The sequence below is a fragment of the Barbatula barbatula genome (genome assembly GCF_947034865.1).
Source record: "Barbatula barbatula genome assembly, chromosome: 4".
Lineage (NCBI taxonomy): Eukaryota > Metazoa > Chordata > Actinopteri > Cypriniformes > Nemacheilidae > Barbatula > Barbatula barbatula.
The window spans coordinates 8,314,990-8,335,863 of record NC_136768.1 but is presented as its reverse complement, the minus strand read 5'-3'; the positions used below and the strand labels follow the sequence as shown (position 1 = coordinate 8,335,863).

The 20,874-nt window shown below is 37.1% G+C and overlaps 2 protein-coding genes across 3 annotated transcripts; one reads left to right on the top strand and one right to left on the bottom strand.

The window, feature by feature from the left end:
- Window positions 1–1,813: 1,813 nt before the first annotated feature.
- Window positions 1,814–9,376, bottom strand: slc26a4 (solute carrier family 26 member 4; the record flags this gene model as incomplete). Its single annotated transcript, XM_079454392.1, has 20 exons — window positions 1,814–2,242; window positions 2,362–2,445; window positions 2,540–2,685; window positions 2,758–2,812; window positions 3,344–3,574; window positions 3,716–3,811; window positions 4,339–4,431; window positions 4,710–4,779; window positions 5,046–5,152; window positions 5,382–5,477; window positions 5,982–6,059; window positions 6,154–6,267; window positions 6,934–7,081; window positions 7,506–7,588; window positions 7,837–7,989; window positions 8,179–8,343; window positions 8,530–8,729; window positions 8,834–8,944; window positions 9,032–9,171; window positions 9,243–9,376. 20 exons carry the CDS (start codon window positions 9,374–9,376, stop codon window positions 2,219–2,221), a joined length of 2,328 nt encoding a protein of 775 aa, XP_079310518.1. The 3' UTR covers window positions 1,814–2,218.
- Window positions 9,377–12,345: 2,969 nt separating this feature from the next.
- def6c (DEF6 guanine nucleotide exchange factor c) lies at window positions 12,346–20,116 on the top strand. 2 transcript variants are annotated; one of them, XM_079455404.1, is made up of 13 exons: window positions 12,346–12,892; window positions 13,873–14,013; window positions 14,127–14,309; window positions 14,856–15,083; window positions 15,309–15,455; window positions 15,783–15,891; window positions 16,231–16,433; window positions 16,712–16,819; window positions 17,117–17,283; window positions 17,362–17,515; window positions 18,204–18,287; window positions 18,418–18,508; window positions 18,593–20,116. In XM_079455404.1, exons 1-13 carry the CDS (start codon window positions 12,797–12,799, stop codon window positions 18,742–18,744), a joined length of 1,863 nt encoding a protein of 620 aa, XP_079311530.1. In that variant the 5' UTR covers window positions 12,346–12,796; the 3' UTR covers window positions 18,745–20,116. The 2 variants fall into 2 exon arrangements, with proteins under 2 accessions (XP_079311530.1, XP_079311529.1); XM_079455403.1 differs by having other exon boundaries at window positions 17,362–17,533; window positions 18,593–20,115.
- The last annotated feature ends 758 nt before the right edge of the window (window positions 20,117–20,874 follow it).

The window sequence follows — 20,874 nt, the reverse complement described above, 5'->3', positions numbered from 1 at the left end:
CCTGCAGCTTTTATCATCAAATTAGTTTCTGTTTCTGTTTTCTCTAGCTCTTTGATATGGGGCCTTGAGATGCATCTGTTAGGTTGTAAATGGTTTCTCAGATATCCTTATGTTATATAAGTATAGTGTAGAATCCCTAACACACATAATAGGTGGGAGAAGATGATCGTTTTATATCAAGTAGAAGATAACTCTTAATATAAAAGCTAGAACATAATCAGAGATATCAAAAGTAAGTAAACATCCAAATAGCTAGTGTGTTAAATAAAATATTTATATACTGTAAAATGCATTGACATAGAATACAAACTACTAATTAACTTGTAGTTCATTGAACATACATGACACAAAATATTAAATCATTTTTATAAGATATTTAATGCTATATGATACATAGTCTGGCCAGTTTTACGTGTTATATGGTTAACTAAAAAGGGAAATGTTCATGTAAAAAAATATTGCCCTTATCATTTTTCATAATGTACATTTATATTAAAATACAATTTTCCATTGCTCAAGTCTGGCTTTATAGCATAGACTTTACACTTAGAGCCATAATATTGGATAAGGTGTCAATGGAAACTGCAGCATTAAATCTAAAATCAACTTTTATGACTGGAATTATTGATGACATCAGTGACAATAAAGAGGGCGGCAATTTCAGATCTCTTAACTCTTCATTTCCAAATTGACAAGCCATCCCATGCAACATATTACATCATATTTTCCATTAACAAATACATTTTTGTAATATTCTTTGAATTGTACCAATGAGGTACTTTATAATCGGTCAATCGCACAATCGTTGTTTTGGTAACCCTGTACATTTTTAATCGTAGCTTTTTAAGGATTTAAACATCCTAGACGCGAAAAGACTCAATACTACTTACCTTTGAAAGCCGGAGTCACCCAGTGAGAGGTCAGTGGTGAGTGTATGAATAAGGCACACATGCTCAGTTACTGTTGCTAAATATGTTAAGTACACAAAAGACCTCCAGATAGAGCAACGGAGGAATGTCAACAAAAATGAAACAAGAGCTTTATTGTTTGAGCTTGTAATTTGTTTCATCTTAAGAGCAAGGTTCTGTCGTTCTGTCAATTGGGAATGACAGATGTTACAAAATGTCCCCACAAATACGTTATGTTTGATAAAAGCCATTTTTACTGCTCTGTCATTACAATTAATGAAAGTGTACTTTCTAAACTCTGCAAACATTTTTTGCCGTAGGTATGCAGCTAGTTGCCAGTAATTTACCTATATTTAGATTTATGGAATTTATTGGCAGTTTGTTCAAAGATAAATGAACATTAAACATGAAGTCTTTATCGTTATTAAAATTATAGGAACCAGAAATCCACATAAACCTTCAATTGTTTTTCTAATTTGGGATCCCAGAGGTTGTTATTTGATCTATTTAGGGTGAATAAATGATGATTTCTAAATAACTCAGTCCGGTCAACGACATACTGTATCTTGAAACATTCAAAAAACTACTTAAAACACATCTCTTCTGTGAATACTTGAAATGAGGAAAAATAACTAACCCCCTCACTTTCCCTCAACATGTATTGTTCAAGCTTTTGTTGAAACTTGGTATTAGCAGTCTAAGTACACTATGTGTCATAATGAGAGAAAATCAGATAACAGCCCTTTTTTGTTTCTGACCACAGTGACATGATATCCCATCCAAATCAGGGTCAGCAGACTTATGACAAATGCAGAAACAGAACTACACATAACAAAAATAATTTATTCCCAAATATCCAGTGGGAAAAAACCTGACACATGAACAAGATTTCTCTCTGTGGCGTCACCTCCTTCATCACTAAATTCATCTCAAAACATTACGGCATCTCCTCAATGGCCCTGAGAGCGTAGCCCAAGGAAGGAAACTGCCTATTTATAGTTCTGGACATCAAAAGATCAATCTCCTGCAAGATTCTAAAGTGCCTCAAAATGAGGCCATAAATATATTTCAACAATATTTCTTGGTAAATAAAAAAGCTGCATTTTCTGTAATGTTTCAATTCAGATGTGAAGAGACCTAAACGAAACCGCTTTCTTTCTTTTCGGTGCATCTTTATGGGTCGCAATACAAATTTTCTCAGGACAAAGGTAAGACCACCTTCGACTCTCTATTGGAAGATGACTTGGAGGAGGCTGTCTGTATTTCCCAGTGAGTCCAGCCTAATGAAAGAGTGCGATTCAAGTTCATCCTCAGTTTGAAAGTCCATGAATAGCCTGGAGATAAAACCGGACAAAAAATCTTATACGATTGCTTGTTTATTCACGTTATCTACTATCTGATAAAAAGGATTACGCTGATTGAAACCATAAAATAACAAATGATGGAAGCTCACTAAGTGCTGGTTGTCATAGGTCTCAATCAGGTCCTCATCATTGGTGAAAGGAGGTGGTTCCTTGTCATCTTGCAACTGTGAAATCTAAATAAACAGGGTAATTGTTATACAAATAGGGTTTTGTTGCATTTTCTTAACATTTTAGTTTAATGGCAATTGATGGAATAAAGTTTTTTACCTTTCTAGCTAGCAGATCATCTGCATTTCCACTAGATGTTTCGAGTTGGATGTAGATAATGGCGTCGTGGACGGAGACGAAGAGCAGATCTCTGGTGACCTCCTCATCGAAGAAAGACAAGGCCTCCATTCTTCTGACAAGCTCACCTGTGACATGAGGAGCCTTGAGGTTATTTACTTAGTTCTGATAACAGTATTGTGTGACCAACCAGATCTTACCGTCACAGCCCGCGATGTAGACCCTGACACCAATTCGAATGTATTCTTTTATGACCTATGAGAGATTAAAGCCTGCTTATTACAACACTCCTTACTTTAAGAAAATATACATGCTTTACACAGCACTGATGCAATACGCTAATTTGTACTTTTGTGCATTACAAACTTAATTTTAATTATTTTCTAACCAAAAAATACTGAAGTATTTATAAATAGGTTTTCTAAACCCCTCCTCCATCTTGACAAACAGGTTGGCCCCGCCCCCAAACATGCTGCATTGGGTGGATCAGTCTTGCCATGTCAAGATGCTCAGAAATGTTTCCTCAGCACGGCAGAGCAACAGTGTTTACACTTTTTCAGGGAGTCAAACCAAGAATAGCTCACGTATAAAAAAAATTCTCTATTTTAAGGTAGGTTACCTCAAAATAAAAACATACAAATGTGGCCATGTTATGAGATTACAATTATGTGTCTTAGAGTAGTATTTGCATGTCTACTCACTGTTTTCTTGTTATATAATGCAGCAGAATGGTCTGTGGCTGTGCATTATTGTTAAAGTAATAAAATGACACAACAAGAGGCTCACCAGCTTTAGAGACTTTGCAGATACAACATCCAGAAAGGAGACTGCAGAGAAATCCAGCACCAGGCTGTGGATATGGACCTTTGGTACTGTCACACTGACCGGCAGCTCGGATGTCCAGTCTACTTGGACCTTCACGTCTGCCTGAACGGTCTCATTTACTGCCTCAGGGCCCTGTTCTCTCTCAAAGGCTTCGTTATCCACTCCCATTGAAGCCGCAGGTACCAAACCATCCTGTGAAGAAATTCATGTCAGGTCAGTGATCTGCGGGCCGCTGTATTGTGGTCTTCTTTCATGCCACGTGTCAAAGCATTGATTATATTAACAAGAAGAAATACACTAATGCATTACAAATATTTCTAATTTATAGAGTACCTCTGTAACTTGTAATTTTCCTTTTTTAATGAGTTTGTGAATCTTCTTCAAGGCTTTGTTTCTTTTCTTGAACACTCGTACTGCATCAAAACCCACCTGTGGACATTTATTTCATAGTCATTCAACTACTTCATATTATATATGAATGTATTATATCTATATTATATATCGGCACTGTCTGGCAGAAAGCTCTTATCTTAATTTGTCATGGTTTTTATTTATTTGTATAAATCTAGAAAAGTGGCAGTTTCTGGAGATACCAGGTTTTATTCTGACAATATATTTATATTACTTACTATTACTGAATGGTTACTTATAATATAAATCATTTATATTTAAATGTTATATAATCTTTACTTATAGGGAACAATATACAAACACATACACAATCATTTCTGACTTCATGTCATGTTATTTGATATTGAAAGCAAAATTAAAGTGGCCCTGAAACGGTGTTTCATGCATTCGGACTTATTTAAACAATGTTATACGTGTTGTCTTCTCACGCTTGTCAATTTATTTGAAGGGTGCGATATTCTTTACGTACTCAAGATTAACATTTGATATGCAGAAACTGTTGTGTTATGGCCGCTTTAAATGATTTAAAAGGAAAGTAAACTCACCTCATCCCTTAATTTCTCTTTGAAATAATCAATGTTTGCAAAGTAAATGGGAGAGTTGCATTTGAAAATCTTAATCCCAGGTATTTCTGTAATCTGAAAAAATAGACAAAATCGGTGGAATAAAAGAATAAATAGTGGAAATAAATCAAGATCAGATATTTTTAAGAAGCATGCACTGGGTGGGTAATTTTTCACCCAGGCTGGGTTGTCTTAACCCATTGTTGGGTCCAAAATAAACATTTTCTAGGGTAATTTAACTCATGAATTTGGTTTGTCCCTATTTAAGATAACGCTGGTTTGAAAGTAGCTCTCCATTGTTTTTTGGTGTTTAGCAGATTATAATAATTGACAGCATAGAATTAACGTCTTACGTTTTTGTAGTCTTTCATGTTTTTGTAGATATCAGTGTCTGGCACGTTTCCAAGGGTAGAACAGGATGGGCTGTATTAAATAAGTGAAAATGTGATTTTAAATAACGCAAGAGCCTTTTAAAATCACCCGTCAATTTCCATGCTTGCATCATTTCTTATTTTATATCTTACAGAGATTATAGTTGATTGTTACACATCGCATAGTAAGTGATTTTATGGTGCCATTAATAAAGTAAAATAACACCTATCATTGATTGCCTTGTTTGAGCTATGGCTAATAACATCAATAAAATGTGTTTATACAAAAATTGATACTGATAAGACACTGATACTCACAACTGTGTTCGGACCACCACTGTGCCCATTTCAAATACCAAGCCTGCCAGCAGACCCACATCTAAACCCAAAACGATACATGCCAGGCATGTAGCTATCCAGATGAGCTGCAGAGGGAGAATTTGTATTGGTTATATTTTCCCAACCTACAGACAAACATGAGTGCTGACAAAAATCAGTGTTTAAAAAATGAAATATGGAGATACAAGGTTTCAGCCTGAAAGCAACAATGTTACAGTATGTTGAAGACAGTTTTCACATTCTGGTCGTTCTTTTAAAATCTGACACAAGTCTAATCTCATAATGCTAATTCTTTTGTTTTGTTACGGTACTTACACAGTCTGTCCTGTTCTGTTTCCAGAGTACAGGCACGTCGGACATCTGCATGAACATTCCTTTCAGGTTGGCTAAAACAATACCAGCCAACACTGACTGTGGGACGGAGAAAGAAAACATCACGATAAGTCTCTGTTCTTTGATTCATGATGAATAATGATGCATTGTATTTTTTGATAGTGGGAGAAATTTATAATACAGGATTTGTTATCCTGTTGGTATTCGTCTTAACGTGAGACATTAGCCATTGGTAGAGTATCTGATACTTTATTTCCCTAATAACAAAGATAACGTATGTACGTAAGACGCTCTTTAGTAATATATTAATATAATAACTTGGTATTCATGTCAAATTAATGTTTAATATCTGATTAATTTCTCACTAAGGAATTCAGGGTTTATTGACCTTTCGTCTACATTATATCAGGCGTCGCGAGTTGTTTCGGAGATAACAATATCAAAGCTCAATAAAGCCCCTATAAAAGATGTGTTGGAGGTCATCAGCATCACCTGAGCTATTAAGACCCCTCTTTTAGGAGCACTATTCAATTCTTGAATAGAGTCTGCCTTAACATTAAGAAACACAGTTTTCTTACACACCTTCTGCAGAGGCTGAAGAAAGGGCCCGAGAGCCAAGATCACGATCATCACCATTAAAGCCGAGATAATACCAGCAATCTAAAAAAAGCATCAACAGAACGCAGGTAAATTGAGGTTATATTTACACACACACAGATGTGAACGGGTTAAAGTGACAGCGAATGTATTTTACCTGGCTCTTCCCCCCTGTGCTTTCCTGTATGGCGGTCCGTGAGAGTGCAGTGCTTGCCACAAAGCTTGAAAAACATCCTCCGAAAATGTTGCTGACGCCAAAAGCTATCAGCTCCTGATGTGGATATAAAATTGAAGTTTCGGTCACTGTGGCCCAGGTCATTTTTATGTCAGTTTTATGGTTGATAAAACTGTATGAAAAATATGATTTTGTTCATATTCAGTGTATTTCACAGTATTTAATTACATGAAAAAACATGGTTACACAAATATAAATCAAATATATGCATTTCTTGTTCAATTGCAAAAAGGTCATTATTAATATTGGTATTATTTATGATATTATCTGGTACTATGTGGTTTTATTATTGGCAGTTACTAGAATTTAATGAGGATTATTATAAATAATGACATCATTCAAATAATATTAACTGTACAAAATCTCTGTCTTCCTTTACTTTTTTTTATTTGTTTTGTGTGTTTTCTCCATCGAATTGTTGAGGAACTGTTAAGACAACATGCTATTTGTGAACTGTCACATCTGCTTTGACTTGGCAGGCTAAAGTGACCTTGAAAGGTCAAGTAGCTCTTTCTGACTCTCCCTCACATTACAGTCATTTCCTTATCTGTGGGAGAGGCTTCGTTTGACCTTTATTATATTTCAGAAATAACTTTACCCACCTTTGAGCATGCTTGCTTAATTTTTCCATTGAATAACACACACGTTTTTGTAAAAAGTACTGACGGATGCATACATCTCTACAATCTCTAAGACACATACCTGGTTGCCATCAATTGTGTAGTCATGTTTTGCTGCATACACTTTTGCTACAGAGGCTGCGACTGCATAACCAACCACTGCTGTGGAAAAACTTGAACCCAAAATATTCCCAATAAGCGCTTGGTTTGGTTGCTGGGGAGGAGCAAACCTGTGGAACACAGACACAACCAGTTAAAAATTGGACATTCTTTTTAGGTATTTGGACTCATTTGGATGAGCAGTAAATACATGATTATTATGAAATAACAAAAATTGTAGCATGTGAATTACACAGTGAACAAAACGATTACAAAGACGTACAAGTCCTGCTTATTATTATATACTTTGTATTTTTAAACTCTGCTCTCTTGATGTTTCCTAATTTTGCAGTATTTGTTCCATATTGATTCGTTTTATGTTATTATTGCTCAAGACTTTGTAACAATCTGTCAGCGTCCTTGTTCTAAAGATAACTGCTACACTCTAGTGGCATCTTTTGAATAACTTTCCAGGAACAATAACAGTAGAAATATTGTATAAAGAGACTTAATGTGCAATCAGGATGCAGGAGAAGCCACAGGAAGTGATCTTACCCCCTGGGAAGGCTGTGCACAATGCTGGCACCATACTGGGAGTTCAGGTCCATATAATGAGAGACTGCGGAAGCGATCACTGTCTGTCAAAAGGGAAAAGTGAAAGGTAATCAGCTTTTGGAAAAAAACTATTTTCCAAAAGGCTTTAGTTACATCAGAGGCAGCCATTTATCATAATTCACTACTTGTTGTAAGTGGTCTTGGGGGAGGGACATTAGCATTATTAATAGTATTTGATTGGACAAGAATCTATTTGGTTTTGATGGATTTTAGATGTTCATCTGGTAAAAGGAGTGCACTAATATAGTTTTATAGAAACTAAAGTCCATACCACAATGACTTCAATAGGGATGGACACCTGGATCTTTTGTCGAAATCTCGTGTTGACCTCTTTCACGGCCATAACAATAAAGATTGTCATTAATCCGGCAACCAGGTCTGCAATGTTTGTCTTGTTAATGTTCTTACCCACATCACAGAGAGTCTAAATTCAAAACAAACGGAAGAATATAAAATTTGAGATTACCAATATACATTATACAAATATGATGTCACTCATTCAGATGTATATATGAAGAAATACTAATTGATTTGAAATACCAAATCAAGACTGCTGTACTTAGTTCTGTATATAAAGAAAGATTAGATGATACCAATAATGCCGGAGCCTTACATAAGCGATGGAGAAGAAGCCATTATGGTTGTGGGTAGGAATAGAGAGGATGGTTTTAATCTGGGAAATGAAGACGTGAATGGCTGCAGCAGTAGTGAAACCCCCTACCAGTGGGTCTGACAGATACCGTACTAGAAAGCCCACCCTCATCAGGCCCATGGCTACCTGGAATGAAGTGAAACATAAACGTATTAGTTATGGCACCTTACCTGTATTATTATAGACAATTGAGATGTTCTGCCTGTGTATTTAGATTTAGTTTTAACGTCCTGTAGCATAAAAATTAAATTACCGTCATTTAATAACATAAATGAAACTGATTTATGTTTGTTTTAGTTCCTACAGCTTTACCTGGAATAATCCGACCAGCACGGTCATGGTGCAAGCTATTGTGATTCTCTGGGCGTCTCTTGCTTCCACGTCCACCTCCATCAACGTTTCCGTCAATGTCTCATTCGCACCCGTCACGTTCGCTGGGCGCAGAAAGTGCTCGTCGGGGGCAAAGGTCAAAACAACCGAACCCACCATCAAACAGGTGACTGGAAATGGACCTAAAGTGAACACATTAAGTGTCACATTTTATTTAATCCATTGTTCGGGTTACTAACATTAAAGATGTAATTTCTTTTTTTAAACACACTGACAGGGGACGTACCCACGGAGATGTGTCTCGAGGTGCCCAACGCAAAGTAAGTAAGAATAGGAAAGAACGCAGAGTAGAGTCCATACACAGGTGCCACCGCAACTAACAATGCATAGGCCACACCTGTGAAACGCAACAAAAACCATGACAACCTTAAAGCATCACGTCACCATAGCAACACTGCGAGGTGTTGTTCACACTGGAACTTACCCTGTAAACAGCATACCACACCTGTGGTGACCCCAGACATGACATCGCCAGGTAACCACTGCTTGACCGGGTATTTAGGGAGCCAATCCAGTATCGGGAGAATCCCCTTAATCTTCTGAACGGCCCACTTGTCATTGCATCTGAAGCAGTTTAATCGTATGTCAGAATGCAGGAATACAAATTCACACTAGGTGCTGTTATTTAAACTCACCCACAGGTTCCCTTCAGTCTTTCTTGTAAACTTCTGGTCTCTCTGTCTTTTCTCTGATGGACCTCATCAAAAACACGGTTTGAGTAGATAGGTCGTGACACATGGTAGTCTTTTAAATGCTGGCAGACATCCATCGTGTGCCCTGGTGAATGTCTTTTTGTCTGATAAAAGTAAAAAATGTGGGTGGTGTTTTGGTTCTGTAAAAGAAAAATGAGCTGTTGCATTGGATTTTAGATAAATAGATGGACCACAATGTGATGAAGTATGTGTTCTGATTTAATGAACCTGGTTTAAAAAAAAGTTATTTAGTCCTTTTACATTAACAAATATTCATACCATAAGTAATGCGAGTAATATTTTTAAAATGTTATCATTTACCACGATTAGTTTCTAATTGTTTTGCTTTGTTTTGAGCTTAAAATATAAAAAACATTTGTTAATGTACTCACCAAGTAAAAAATAAAAACACCTTAAATAATTTCCATAGAAATGACAAAAACCTAATTACAAACCAATTTAACCTATTGCAAATATAGTATTTTTGGCAAATGCATAATTTTTTCTAGGATGGCCGGTCCAGTAAGCAAATACAGTAAACAAATACTTTAAGGTTCTTGTCTCGCCTGTATCAGAACAATCTGGTCAAAAGAACCCTTCTCCCATTCTCTGCCAGTACCTCCCTGTTCAATAGACTGGCACCCTCCCAGGTTTCCACTAAGATCAATGAGCCTTTTGACATTAGAAACCCTTCAGAGATCAACTAAAGACGGTGGGGTGGGTGGGTTAGCACAAAGCCACACTTTGAATAAGGGAGCTTGTGTCTCCAGTGAAGCTCTCTCGCTCACATTTGGACTATATCAAGGCCATTAGACCTTAATCCTGCATTCTGAGACCACGATTAAAATCTTTACCCTTATTTACAAGGAAAATGTGGTTACTATCTAAAACTTTCTTAGTCTTAATCAGTTTCTTTATAACATCAAACGACATTGATGTTAAACAAACCCCACATCTATTCAACTGCAATTTAAAATAATTCACCTCTCTCACATTTTCTACCATTATTCTTTACTGATAAACTATTAGTTGACAATTAAGTCTTACCTGCCAATTCTGTTTCTAAGCTCTGTCCAAATAAGATTCGAAAAAATACACGTCCATGCAAGTTGTCCACTTAAAAGTGCATACTGTCCATGTCAAGGAGGTTGCAAATGTGCTGTTGCTCTTTCCTCTTTTCTAAATGACATCGGCATCCCTCTGTTTTGTATTTATAAGCTGAGCTGTGGTGTAGGAGGACTATCAGTTTTAGACACCCAAAGGAAGCAGAAGGGAATTACATCAGTGGCCCACCAGCATGCATCCCGCCAGTACCGACCGTCCCTCCCCAATTATGTAAAAAGCATTTGTTTCTGTTTGTGTGTGGGGTGTGTAGATAAAAGATTCTGTAATCCGTCAAAGGTGGACCCTCAGCGTGTGCATGTGTACATGCTTGCGTATGTACATGTTGACTATTCAGGTGCGATTGAACGCTCTAGACAGAACAATATGATCTGTGCACGATGTGACCTTATCCTGTCAGTACAGAATGTCTAGATATGCCCAGATTTTCTCCACAGAACACGAGCCAGCTCCTTGATAGAGGAGCAAGCCTGAACTGACTCAGATTTATCTGTTTGACACGAGACAGGTGGTTGGTTTTAATGATATTAGCATCAAGGACCAGTGATCTTTTTTAAGATTATGAGATTTGATTTCAGTTGTCAAGGTGTTTGAGTAATTGTATTGTTAAAGTCTTCCGAGACTTGCTTTCTTGGTGAAACATCTATTCAGTTCGCTAAGAGATCTTTTATGTTTTTCCATATCAGGAAGAATTGCTTTATATATGTTGTGTTTAACACAAAAGAAGATATTTTGAACAATGTTGGAAAGCAAACAGTTCTGGGGCCTTTTTGACTACAATTGTCATTTTTCCTACTTATCAATAGTGGCCACGAACTGTTCGGTTACTCAAGCATTCTTCCAAATATCTTTCTCTGGGTTTATCAGAACAAATAAATTCATACAGATTTAGAACAACTAAATGATGACAACATTTTCATTTTTGGGGTGAACCTTCCCTTTAAAGGTGAGAATTGTGTCAATGACTGTATTTCAGTCACATAATATTGAATAAGCATGGTTTTGTTTCCTCTTTTCTTGGGTACTGGAGGTAGAAAATAGTGTGTTTCCATACTTCTCTAGACGACTGGATGAAGCGTGTCAGCACCAGTGCATTTTTCGTGTAGTCTTCTCCACTAAACAGTTCTTCAGTCTCCCGCAGAACCCTTGAGTCACTTTACATATTCAGTTCAGATTTATTTTGAAATAAAATGACTCGCACAATTCACAAACATGTTGCGTTACTTTTGCCAAGCATCTTTACAGAAAGCACACTGCAGAACAAATGATTTTATATCTAATCCTAGCACACATTTCTCATAGAAAAAAGTCAAGTCCAAAGCATATTTTTCAGACTTACAAGTAAAAATTCTTTATTTCATTTTGCACACAAATAGAATTTAGTTAAAATAGTATATTTCTATAAAAGCAGTTAGCATGTAAGTAATAAGCTCACTAATGCATTTTCACAGTGTTTGTGCATTTTATATGCCTTTATTATATTCAGATATAAGATACTTTTCTTAATAAGTTATACTTGGCAACACGCATCAGCCAGCCCCCTATGCTTAATGTTTATTTAAAACGACATTGTTATTTGTTGTCCAGTTATCGTTTTATGTTTCTGTTAATTGTAACACAATATTTCCAGCAGTCGCCATCAGGTGACTAACAGTACTGATGTCCTCTGACGTCAGCCGTATGACATCATAGAAAGATATGGATTATGCACTTTTAATGCGTGCTTTTGATGTGTCTCATCGCAGGCTTGTTTTCCTTCTCTTTGATGTTAGGTGCGAGTCAAAACAACACCTGAATGTTTATCAATACAAGCGGATATTGCTTTAAACGCTTAAAACTAAAACAACGTGCATTTCCGAATCACCTGAGCTCAGTGAAACTTGTCCAGAGATAAAAGTCTTTGCACTGGCCATTTGCAACGCCCACGTAACATTTGTAACCCCACACCATACACGCGTATTGCAGTTCACTTGGTCAGTCGTTTTGCGTTTAAATGAGGTCGAATAAAAGTTGACACGTTTCGTTTGCTTGTTGCTTTACCTCGGCTGAGGATTTTCTTTACTTCGACGTTCACCTCAACCGATGTTTTACTTTCTGCAACCTCCCCCTCCCTCCGCTGCACTGGCTTTACGCGACAGTCGGGCTTGCGTGTTAAAACTTAACGTGCTTTCTATCTAGACAGCATTTTCGGGCACGCTAGACTTCGTTTATGAGCTCACCTGACTTGGACGCAGTGCCATAAACTTGTTTGCGTTCATTGTGCTGTCTATGTAGGCGGCTCCATCGGTTTTGAAACGCGTCCCACATCGCAGTTCCGCAAAGTGAAGCGTTATTTATGTCAGAGTGTGCGCTGAGTGCGGGTCATTATTAGCGTCATGGATCTAAAAAGCGAGCTGCTGAAGTCCATCTGGTACGCGTTTACGTCTTTGGATGTGGAGCAGTGCGGGAAAGTCTCTAAATCGCAACTTAAGGTAACTTGTGTACCTTGACATTACGTTTTCGTTGACATTGTTTCTTAGTAGTCTTTGGTGTTGTTTTACACATTGTTACATTGTAATATCGTCGTGTTGTTGTGGATGGAACATTTTGTATGATAGAGAAACAGAGAATGCTTCTTAGGAACATTATTGTTACAATATTACAAATCAGTCATTTTAATTCCTCTTTCTTTCAAGCAGTTATAAATGATCTGAGGTCAGTTTGAAGTTTGAAGGGAGGCTATAAATGTATAAATACCAAAGCATGCAGATAGCTTTGACAGTCTTTCAAGTTTAAACACGTCCCACCTTGGTCCATAGGTTGAAAACCCACACACAAACAGACATGGGTCCAGACACGTCAGATGTGAGATTTTTGCTGTTCTCTGCTGGGTTTCTCCCCCTCTTTGCTGTGTCAAATTGTGAAGATGCTTCTGTTACTGCACATTGTGTTATATAGGTCAGTCCTAATGCCCATGTCTTATGACAGAAAGTCCTGATCGCGTCAATAAACCAGCTTTTACATCCATCTCTTACCTTTGTGGAATGACTGGATCACATGTGCATGGGTTATGAAGTTTCTAGGCATCTAGGAGGAGCATTAACACTGGATGTTTAGTGTTTATTAACACTTTGTCCTCTTCTAAAACACAAGATCCACACATGAAAGTTTGTTGTTTTGATGCCACTATGCCCCATTGACTTCCATTGTAAAGACTTTTGTCAAAATATCTACGTTTGTATCCCATAAAAAAGGGTGTAGGCAGTTTTTCCATGACATGAGGTTAAATAAATGATTCATTTTTTTTACTTTAAGCTGAACTGTCCATTAATGCTGTTAAACACATTTGGGGGTTTAATTGGAACTCATTTTTAAGTGCATTCTACTGTCATTTATTATGTTTTTACATGTTTGTTATCACAATATACTTCCTTTCTCTTCGATTTAATGTGTGTTTTCTTTCTCGAAACAGGTTCTCTCACACAATCTCTACACAGCTCTGAATATTCCTCACGATCCCGTTGCATTGGAGGAGCACTTTAAAGACAATAACAATGGGCCGGTTTCCAGCCAGGGGTACATGCCCTACATCAACCAATATATCCTGGCAAAGGTACAGTAACTCTCCAAAATCGTTCACGAGGCTGTTTAGACACCTTTGTGGATTAAAATAATCAAAATGAATGCATTGACAGTTGGATTTGAGAACATTCAGATGTTTTTCAGGCCACCAAGGGGACATTCAACAAGGAAATCTTCGATGAGCTGTGCTGGATGATGAGTTCGAAGAAAAATTGCAAAGCCAGCGTTTATCAGGGCCTGTGTTCACAGAGAGACTGCTTTAAACTCTTCTGCCTGTTCAACCTGCTTTCTGAAGACCGATACCCCTTAGTCATCATTCAACCGGAGGTGAGTAACAGAAAAACCAAAGCGATGAAATAAGTACTGAAACGAAAATAATGCACACATTACAGTGTGCATTACCGAGTAAATAGTAGCTTTTTAAGAGCTGGTGCTTGAAACAGGATTGTGAAGGCATGAATAATATATTTTATTAGTTTATTGTTCAGTGTTAGCAATGGTGTTGTTTCTTCCGTTATAAGAAAGGAAGTGACACAGCAATTGGAAAGTTCTTATAATGACACCCACCAAAATAGATTTTTATCAGGCAGCTACATTTGAGGGGATGCGACTTGCAGTCTGTTTCAAAATATTGTACAAAACCTTTCAATTAATCAATCAATCAATATTTGATTAATAAAATATATTGTTGAGTATTTTTCAAGTTTTTATTATTTGTTTCAAAATGACAGTGAAAATTATTTGGGTTGAATGTGATCAACAATGTGATTATGTAAAGATAAAAAACCTTGATGATCCTAAAAATATGATTATTTCTGATTCTTCTGCTGAATAAAGCCGAAACGTTAAACCAGGTCAATTATTTCAATCTAGTTGGAGTACCTGTTGAAGAAAGTCTCCTGTGCAATGAGCCTGGAGTGGGACGGGTCATTAATGGACGACCTTCTGACCCAGAATGCTGCTCTTCAGGATGGCATGTCCGTGTGGGAGTTCCTGGAACATCTGAGCGCAGGCCGGCTTTTGCATGTTGAGAGTAAAGAGGCTTTCGGTCTGGCCTTGGAAGATGTTTTTATGGAGATGTATCACAACATCATCAAGAAAGTGATTATACCTTTTCATGCGGCAATATATGTAGAATGTTAGACGCATGAGCATTTATTTATGTATGTACATTGCTGTTTGTGTGTGTCTCTTGAACAATACGACCTTCACTTCCTACATTGTGTCACAGATGACATTTTATGTCACAATCATTGACACTGGTTTGCCCAAAAGTTATGTATTGCTTAATATCTCCACCTGTCTCTTGTTTGTCTTATTTATCAGGGTTACCTGTTAAAGAAGGGGCATGTTCGCAGGAACTGGCAGGAGCGCTGGTTTGTTTTGAAACCGAGTAGCCTGACGTACTTTGTCAGTGAGGAGTTGAAGGAAAAGAAAGGAGAGATCGCACCAGATGAAAACAGTGTCGTGGAGGTACATCTGCATTGTCTTCATTTTCAAGGGGGATAGTTCACCCAAAAATGAACATTCTGCTATCATTTACTCACTCTCTAGCATTTCGAGCCTGTATGACTTTCTTTCTTCCACGGAATCCAAAAGAAGATATTTTGAAGAACAATCTTAACCGGCACTTACTCACTTGCATTGGTTTTGTGTCCGTACAATGGAAGTCAATGGCTATCACTGTTGTTCGGTTACCAACTTTCTTTAAAATATCTTTGTTTGTGTTCTGTGGAGGAAAGAAAGTCATGCATTGGGCTTCATGACACCAAGTTTTCTCATTTCTGTCATCCAATTCAGAATCTTCCTGATAAGGAAGGCAGACGCTGTCTATTCTGTGTGAAAACTCCATTGAGAACGTATGAGATGAGTGCTTCAAACATGAAGCAGAGAGTAGACTGGATACAGGGTAAGGATGGAGAGTTATCTTTGTATGACACATCCTATACATTTGGATGCTTTCATTAACATTTTTTTAAAGTATTGCATTGTTATGAAATGTTTTTAGAGTATGTAATGATACATCTGACTCTTTAAAGAGTTTCATGCAGGTATTCTAAAACTTACCAACTAAAATGTCGAAGTAGTTTACAATTTAACATCTGTTTAAACTCTCCTTGTTGTGTTCATTGTTTAGAAATCTCTTTAACTATAGAAACATTTACAACTACATGACGTGTTTATCATGAAAATATTATTTTTGGCTAAACATTTTCTTTAGGATCTCATATCTTGTGCTTGTCTGCAGCTATACAGATGGCTTTCAGACTGAGGGCTGAGGGCAAGAGCTCACTGCATCAGGACCTAAAATTGAGCAGACGCAAGCAGAGAGAAACGCTTCAAAGAAGCCATAGCAACCAGAGCAGCCAAAATGAACCCATAGCAGACGAGAAGCCACACCCTTCTCCCGAACAGCAGAACTTGGAACAACACATTGAGAGCATCATTCAAGTAACTAATGTGACAATTGAATACTATAATAAGCTAATACATTTGCTTTAATCTGCTACGTTCAACAGAGCACACTGTGTAGAAATCCCACAATGCAATGTGCAATGCTGGCTACTGTTTTAAACTTTTATCATTTTAAATGTTTAATGTTAAAAAATATAGTTGGTAGGATACAGTATGTACTTACTAGTAAATAGTATGTAGTAGGTAGGATTTTTTTTTCAATACGCCCTGCGTTGTTGATAAAACAATGAGAGCATGTGTATTTGTGTTTTCAGACACAGAGAGAGGTGGAAGCAAAACGTAAAGAGGAAGAAAGGCAAGAGAGAGAGCAACAGCAGTCAGTTCAGAAAGATCTGAGAAGACAACTTGAAGATGCCAATGAGGTGAGAGATAGAAATATATCATCCTGTTACAGTATGTGTTCACACTACATCAACTTGAACTGAAGCAATTCAACACGCATTCAACTCTTTGAGATAAACCCAAGCACAAATGGTACAAAACTTTGGTTCCTTTCCATGCATTTAGAATTGTTACATGTAATGTTGAACTGCTGAAGTTCATCTCTATGCTGGTTGGTTTGCTTCAAGATGTAGATCTCATTGTTAAATAATTGTATGCAGTGCTTATGAAGAAAATAAACAGGAAAGATAGTTTCTTAGCTGTTGGTGGTTCTGTAGGACAGGGAGAGAATGACAGCTGCGTTGAAAGAGATGGAGAAGGAAGTTCAGCTGCAGAAGAAAAGGATCCAGGAGCTGGAGCTCACGCAACAAAAACTAGAGGAAGCCCTTAACACTCAGATTCACGCCCGGTTAGAGGAAGACGGAATCCGTCAGGAACTGGAGAGGTAATCCTTGTCTCTTTTCCTCATGTTAGGAGGATAAATGCAGCATCATTGCAGTGCTGTTTTATACTGTATTTGCAGGCAACTCGCAGAAGAGCAGAAGAAACTTGCTGAGCTTTTGCTCCTTCAAAGCCTGAGGGAAACTGAGGCGGAGGTGCTACACGATGATTCTGCTTCAGTTTCAACATCACCTAGCATTCAGCAACCAGAGGAGAGCAGCCAGGATGATGCAGAGGTGCAAGGCCATGAAAGGGTGGAGTTATACAATTAGAATGAATATAAATACATTTTGAATACATTTTGTTAAATACTTTACAAAAAGGTTACCTAATTGTTAATAATTAGTTAATGCATAACATGATCTGGCAAATTAAACTTTGCACTATGAACTAACATAAATAAAATTGTATTAACATTAAAAAACATTAACAAATGTTATATGCTCATTGTTAGTTGAGGTAAGTTACTGCATTTACAAATGTTAACAAATGCAACCTTATTGTAAAGTGTTACCAATACATTTCCCACTAAAATGAACAAAAAAGACTAAAAGGGCACGAAAATGATGTTATAAAAAATTTGTATCCAGGTTTTCTCAAACCATGCAATAACGCTGTGTCAAACATACTCAAATATAATAGGAAAATTGCTAAACAGTGGCTCCAGTTTGCAGTCATGTATGTCAAAATATGAATTAATAAAAAAATTGAAAATAGTACATTTAATAAATATAGATTTATTGTAATTTGTGTTATGACTGATCATGTCTTTGCAAGTTTGAAAATCCAGAAGCAGGACTATAACAGAATAACAGAGATATAACAGCAATGTTATAACCATTCCTTTAAGTTAGATGTGATGGAACTAAAATGAACTTTCAGTAATGTAAATGTGAATAACAAGCCCTTCTGTTTTTGTTAAAGGAGGCCCACGACCCACCCAGAGCTTCTTCCCCAACACCACCCAACAACCAGCCAGCAGAAGAGAATAGTCAACACCAAATAGAGGTAAGAGACAAGAAGATGGCAGACTTGGTATAATGAAATACAGATAAGGTTAAACGATGAAGGAAAGATCAGGCGAGTCATACTATGACATTGTCTGACCCTCTCTTTTTTCTCTTCTATTTGTACACAGAAGGAGCTTGGGACTCAATATCCTACCAATCTGATGCTGAAGCAATGGAAGATACAACTTAACCGTCTCATGAAGCCTATCACGCCAGGAGGTGACATCTCAATATAACTTTATTTCATTTGATCCTATCTACAGAATTTTACATGTTTTTTCTTATACCTCTGATTGTTTACAGACAAAGTTGAGCATCTGCCATTGAAGCCCAGTTGTCCCAGGCAGGGTCAGGCGCTTACCAGCACAGAGTTTATTTCTAAGGTTCACACAGGAATTCCTCATGAAAAGGGAAATGGTTATAACCCATCACCTCTCCAAGAAGAGGAAGAATAGTTATAGCTATTAATAGCTATAGTAATATTAATAGTAATAGCTATTACTCAAAGGACAAAGCCTTTACATAGTCATCTTGCCAGATAAATATTTTTTTATTATGTAATATGTATTATGCATAATGTGAACATTAAGAATTGTTTAAGGAGGCATTGTACTGTTGATACCAACAGACAGAATTCATCCCTTATAATGCTTAAGTCATTCTTTACATGATCTGAATATATTCTTTTTTTTAGTTTGGATTTATATGCGTAATATTATGTGTGGTCAATAGAGGGGGCACTTGATCTGGATGAAGTTTCACATTTCTCAGTGAAACTAACCACTCATATATCATTAACTTTTCTGGCCCCCAGCTCTAAAGATCACAGGTACCCGGGGAGGTTATAAACACTGGTTGGTTTTTAAAGACACCTTATTTAATCCATTCAACATATTGTTTTGTTTTACTAATAATGTTATAATTTCCATTGACTAATTTGAGCAACAGAAGCAGGGATGACCCCTTTTTACTGCTAATAGGTGGAAATAATCATAGTCTATTTTAAGATCCGTGGAGTCCGGCTAGAAAGCACAGTTCAGTTTGTGGTTTTAGGGCTTTTATTCAGAATGAATAATGTTTCGCACTGTTAGTTTTGGATGGTTATCAACAGACTGACTGTAAATGATATTTTTTGAAGAAAATTTGCGGCAGTGATTTTTTCCAGATACAAATCTCTTCCCCTTATGGTTTGGAGTGTTTCTACCTGTGTGTCTAGAGATTTAAGTCTGTGGCGAGAGGAATTGCATTGTCGGGTCCAGAGATCAGGAATGATAAAATGCGATACTTAATCCATCACTTTTCTGCTACTGTTATAGCATATATGGGTATATTATATTAACGTCTGGCTTGTTACAATTTAACTGGCATATTATGTATAATTTGTACCATTTTAAAGAAAATGTAAGTACAGCACTGACAGCTAGACACATTTAGACAAGAATCACCATTATGCAGTAGCCCGTTTAGAATGCTGAATACCTAAATACACTCTCCATGTTCTAGAAACAAATTTGGGAAATGTTTTAAGAATGCTCAATGTTTGGTTATGAAATATGTTATTTTGTTGACTCTTTAAGAAAAAGTAAGTTATCATTGGAATAGTAGAATGTGTATGAACACTCTTGCTTGTTGGTTTTTGGGTCTGGAGAGATAACAGGCTGTATTTAGAATAAAGGTGTGAAATGCCAAGATTTAGGAGCTATATAAGATATAGTACAATTGTCCTTTGCATATTTTAAGTGCCTGTAGTTGAGAAACATGTACTAGCTGATCTTATAAAAATATTAGTTCTGTTATAAGATTAAACATGTATTTATAAGGACGTCTAACTGTTGCATTTACATTGAACACAACAAACATTTATGTCTTATATGTTTGATGGCAAATACTGTTTCGTGCAATTATGCGTACAAACCAATTCAACAGTAAAAAATCTCATTTGTATGAGTACAGTGGATGTACAGTGGTCTTCCATAGAGGGAAACCATGGCAAGATTTATTATAATATATGTCCTGCATGGTTGTCAGCGTAAAAGCCGTACTTTACCGCACTCAGTCGCTTCCCACGAGGAAGTCTTTAATGAGAACCATATTAGAAACACACGTATAAAACATTTCTGCAAACATTTAACTGCCGTGCAAACGCGATCATTGATTTAGCACGTATTTATTCTCCTAATCTGCTCAAGGACACCAGATATATTTGGAGCGGTACGTGGAATATTTTCAGCCAGTCCTGTAAGCCATTAAGTACACTAGATGCTTTCATTTGGCTTCTCCTTCTCATGATCAATGACTGTTTTAGGGTTTGGTATAGCAGCACGGACCCATTTATGTATTAACAGCGGGTCCACCCTTAGCCAGAGGATATATGTCTGATACGAAACCACCTGTAATTATGTTCTGCATGCACAACCAACTTCCTTTCGAGCATTTCCTAGGCCAGAAGAAACACGAGATGAACCACAGAATGGAAAGCCAACCACCCAAAATACTCCGGCGTTTATGAGGATTCAAAGGGGAACTTGGGCCTTTTGTTGTTTCAGCTGGAACACTTGTCCCCGCAGCTTGCTTGTTTATGAAAA